The sequence below is a fragment of the Haplochromis burtoni genome, unplaced genomic scaffold (assembly GCF_018398535.1).
Source record: "Haplochromis burtoni strain Fernald_Lab_line unplaced genomic scaffold, NCSU_Asbu1 Contig_95, whole genome shotgun sequence".
Classification (NCBI taxonomy): domain Eukaryota; kingdom Metazoa; phylum Chordata; class Actinopteri; order Cichliformes; family Cichlidae; genus Haplochromis; species Haplochromis burtoni.
In genome coordinates, this window is record NW_024582456.1 from 900,240 (window position 1) to 905,313 (window position 5,074).

The 5,074-nt window shown below is 40.7% G+C and overlaps 1 protein-coding gene across 2 annotated transcripts in view; it reads left to right on the forward strand.

Moving 5' to 3' along the window:
• Positions 1-964: 964 nt before the first annotated feature.
• si:dkeyp-14d3.1 (transmembrane protein 132C) overlaps positions 965-5,074 on the forward strand; it is a 188,917-nt gene continuing 184,807 nt past the window's right edge. The window contains exon 1 of one of the 2 annotated variants that reach the window (XM_042222791.1): positions 965-2,384. Coding sequence is in view for 1 of the 2 variants with exons in the window: in XM_005926936.2 (XP_005926998.1) it covers positions 2,258-2,384 (127 nt within the window). In the remaining variant the exon portion in view is untranslated. The remainder of the gene's footprint in view (positions 2,385-5,074) is intronic. The other variant, XM_005926936.2, reaches the window with a different exon arrangement.

The window sequence follows — 5,074 nt, forward strand, 5'->3', positions numbered from 1 at the left end:
GATTTAGTGCTGAAAGATGTTTCAAACTCTCTGGTACCTGCACAGAACACTCACAGCACCAAACCAGAATAACCAGGACTACAATAGCTATATGCTGTGTATGAATGAAAGTATTGTAGTTTTCTTTGAGAATGATTTCTTGTGCATTTAGACCTTGCACTGTAGACCTCAACTTAGTAGTTAACCTGAAATAAGTGGAGCTGAGATACAATGTCATAAACTTTAAAATAAACTGCACCCGAGTAATGTTAGAGTTGACTGAATAATAAGTGTTGCTTCTCTTTGTTTCTTAAAAAAATGCCACAACTACACTTTTCCCACACTCAAAATGAAAATCAGTGATATAGGTATTACTTTACAACGATCACAGCACTTACAGGCAGGGACAGTGATGAAACGCATCTTGTGGAAACGAATGACTGCACTGTTGGTGAGTCATCTCATACATCTCTATTTAGTCTTCATGGATTTTTCTTTATCTTTCCTTCACAACACCGTCTAATCTGCTTAGAGAGGGAGGGGAAAAAACTGCTGTGGGGTTCATGGTTTAATCAATTACCAGATTACAGTAATAATCCATATTTTAGTTCATTTTCTGGGTTGCAATTATAATGAATTCACTGGCAGCCGCAATTATGTTCCCATCAATGGAAGTGGAACAAAAGCAATGTCAAATAACACCAGCACTGTATACTGCTAAGTCAAATTGCATTGGAACTGATATGTCAACACGTGCTTGTTTGCTGGACTGCTTGCAGGGAAATATATATATATATATATAAATTTCTAATCTTTATTATATTAGATGGCTCTGCAGAAAAAGGCCATTTGTGGTGGAGCGGAATATATGTTCCTCTTGGCCCTGAATGGGAATAAGTATGGAAAATTGAATGAATAAATGAATGGAGATGGCTCAGTGGAAATTGTGTGAAAATACAACAAAGGAACAAGAAACTCGGTGAGCACTGCAGCCATATCTGAGCCTACTGCGGTGATTGAGTGCATCTCTCTCGGGATGCAGACACCATACCGCGAATGATGTCATCAGACTGGTGCTTTTTACTTTTCTTTACCCACTGTCATTTCTTTTTTTCGTAATTGTATTTTAATATTAATTACCCGAAGCGTTAAAGGTTTGCGTTATCAAACACGAGCGGCGCAAGTTTTTCAGTTCACTCGTCGTGCCGCACAGGGTCGCTGGTGCCTGACAAGTGGCGCAATCATCCAATAAATTCGAAATGTCCGATGACAACTTTTAAAATCATTGTTTTTGCACGCAAAGGGCAGCGACGTCACCAGACGTGTTGGTTATTTAACACACGTGCAACTGTCTGATTTTGATTTAAAACTGACAGGGTGAACATGTTAGTTTTTTTCGGTGTTGTTGTTGTTTTAGGAAGATGCTTTAATGCAAACTCAGCTGGTCAAAAGTGATGAATTAAAATATGTTTACTCCCGGCATCAATGATATGATGTTCCTGGAGCGCCAAACGCCCCCGCTCTGTGTCTGTTATGTCTTTCCTTCTGGTCCCCTCGACGCGCATTGGACGGGGTGACAATGCGTAAGCTCCACAAACTGCAGTCTGTCTGCATAAACATAGAAGAACGATGACTTGAATCCGGACTTTCGCTGAATATATGAATCACCTGGTACCAAAGTATCATTAGAAGTGGAAGCTGAACGCTGAATACGGACCTCTTGCGCTCTCCTCTGGCTCATGTTGCGTGCAGCTGGAGTTGCGCTCAGGACTTCACGAAAAGCTGTCTGGGTGTGGATGTACGCTGATCTATGCCGGGACTTGAACTTTTCTACTTTTAGATAATTTGCCTTAACACGAGGATGGACGGAAAGTATCGGACTTTACGCACTACAGCCAGCTTCAGGAGCCCGGTGATGCAGAAAGAAGGGAGCTGGAAAAACTGACCGTCTGAGGACAGAGGATTTCTGCGCTTCTTGGGATAAAAAAAAAAAACCCCGCTATAAAACAAACACAAAATCGTTGTGAAAATGTGTCATAACTGGTCTTTCGCCAGTAATCTAAGCGTTACCTCTTCTAAAAAGAAAAATGCTGGAGAGACCGAAGCAAAGCTGAAGTTCTTTCTCTTCAGTTCTTGAATTTTCCTGACAAAAACAAGTAGATCAGACTTTCAAAACTGCTCACTCGAACTATGATTGTTCAGCATTTGGAAACTAACGATTGCAGCATGAAAAGACGTGTTTTCATTCTTCATTTTTAGAAACCACACTGCACGTAGGATGCTCTTCTTTGAACTAACACGCATCGGCTTGCGCACTAATTTTTGGGGGAATTCGTGTTTTTTAACGGCTCAGAGAAACATGTTGCACATCCTTGCGCTTCAGTCGGTGGTGTTACTTTTGGGAGGTAAGCATTTTAAACCTTTTAGCCTATGTGTCTTTACGCCCACTGTGCCGACTGAGGAGCCAGGCTTTTGTTAAACAAAGATTTCAAGTAAGTTTAATACGAACTGGAGCCAAGTAGCGTGATTTTTGTCACACAGGGGACCGCGTGAGATACACGGTGATGCAGGGTAGCGAACATCCTGCTTGTCTCATCTGCGTGTACGCTTACATTCCCCAACAAGAATTCAGTTCAGATGTGTTCAGTCATATATTATGGATTCCGAAGACCTCGCTGCAGTGGCTCTGCACCTGTACGATGAACCCAGAGCAGCTCTGGCTTTAAATAACACTTATCTCATCAATATTTCAACATGACAAGGATTATCTTGTGCAACAGAAGCACTGGGGTTGTATCGACTCTTGACTTAAGTTATTACATAAAATTCATCTCCAAGCCCATATTTATTTCATGGGAAAACTTAGTTGAGTTGCATTGATGAGAGCTCTTCATATAGCTTCACAACATCAGTCCCAATCTCTTTGAGGTGTCACTTAATATGTTTTTAGTAGGAATTTCTGCGTTTTATATGGATTCTTGGTGGGGGGAGAAAAAGATGATAATGTCATTTTCCACATTGCATCAGTCAATTAGTGCCACTGGGAGGAGAACAGCAACATCCTTTTTGACTGCCTGGCGGCCAGGATATATAGATCTGAAGGCAGCTGGTGGTCTGACTAATGAATCCCTTCTGTCTTGTGGGAAAAGGGTTTAAACTAAAATGCAATCTGGAAATTTTAACCGGTCCTCCAATGAGACTTTTTCTCCAGATGATGCCTGGCTCTAGCAGCTTTCCAGCATACCCAAAAGAAGAGTTTTTCACGGCATGTCTTTAATTAAAAGCAAAACTTTTTTTTCCTCCCTTTTTTTCTTGTGCAAATGAAAGAAACAACAACACATTTTTCAGTGAATGAATATGCAATCCTTGTTCACTGCAGTGAGACCTAGAATCACAATCTTATTGTAATTACATAGAATCTGCAGCCGGCAGTGTATCTGTTATGGTCTAAGAAACACTTGCGCTGGTTCCCTGCAGAATTAAAGGTCATAGTTTCCAGAAACAATCTTTCCAAAATTGCATCTTAGAGGTCCATTGTGCATGTGCGCCTCGGTGATACATCTTGGAGCTCATGAGGATTATTCTTATGTAACAGCACCTCTCTTTCCAGTGCTGGCTCACTGGCTTGAAGTATACTGTAATAATATTTGCCATGTGCTAAGGCCTTACACAGTGTGATCCTAATTGAGGATTGTGTGTCATAAACCTGCAGGACACAGCTTCTTACTGTGAATAGTGATGAAAATTGATAACACACTCCAGGAAATGAGAGGATCAGATCCGTGCTAGAAAAATGTCTGCGCAGCATAATAAGCCACGATTAGGGATGGAAACCTGGTGTTCTAGTGTGACTGTGATAAAAACCCTTTGTTTCAACAACTGCAAATTATATCAGGGTGTTGAGTTTCCTGGCCCTAGAATATTCAAAGCAAATCTGCAGAATAAAATGTTATTATGATAAAAGGATGGAGACTTAAAATTTTTTGTATGTTTTGTTAATAAAAAACATACAAAACAAGTGTCCCGTCCTTTAATTGAAGCCACCAGGTGCGTTCCAGTGGGACACCTCAGTGGGATTCCTGAGAAGAATTTTCAATCTTCCCTCCTTTAGTTTTATCCTTGAGCTTAACAAGATCCAAAGGAGATCAAGCAAGGATAGCCTTTGGTCTACATCTTTAAGCACTAAGCACACAGCCCATGCTGTCTCTTGTTGCTGCCATGTGTCTGTCCTCATGCCTCGGCATCTCCATCAAGACGATTGGAGTCGTTCTGTAGAAATTTTATTTCAGAACATTTACTTACCCAGCCGAGATTCTTAAACCCTCTCTCAGTGGAGAGGTTTTATCTGTGATTGTCTTCAGAAACATCCACTGCTGTGGTTCCTCGCCCCAGTGCTGTGGCACACATCCAGCTCTACTTCTTTTGCCCCTGGCAGTCCTGTAAACCCTGCAATTCATGTCCTCGATCAAGAAAAAAAAATGAGCCAGAGAGGTGAAATACAGTCTTTATGGAGAACAATTTTTAGCATTCGCAGCTTGATTGATGGACTGATTATGTTTGTCTTTAAGCTGTGCCGCTAAATTGTGAGTGGCATGTGTTTGTCTGGATCCTTTCATGTGTCTGTGTCTCATTTCGTTAGGCTCAAACACTGTCTGATTGAAATTCAGCTGGAGTTTTGACGTGGAATTGAACACATTGTCCACTCAAGCAAAAGGATTGATTTCATCAACAGTCGGGTGGATATTTTCATGTCAGCTTCGATTCCACTGCACTGAAAAAATTTTTGTTTTAGATCTTTGACAGCTTTTTAATTATATTTGTAACCAAAGCATATTGAAGTAAATGAGTATGTCTTAAGTGGCCATGCGCTGGATAAACCCCCTAATGTCATTTCTTTTTCTTTTTTTGCTGCCATTCATCAGTTGTGGTGTTGATTTAGAGATCAGAAAGAAATGAAAGGAACAGTAGTGGCTTTTTTAATTTCTAATTTTTTGTATTTATTCTTTATCAAGGCTATCTGTGCATCGCTCTTGCTGTGGTGCACAAAGTCGCTTGAATTTTACAACAGAGGACACTGATAAAAAGAGCCGTCACC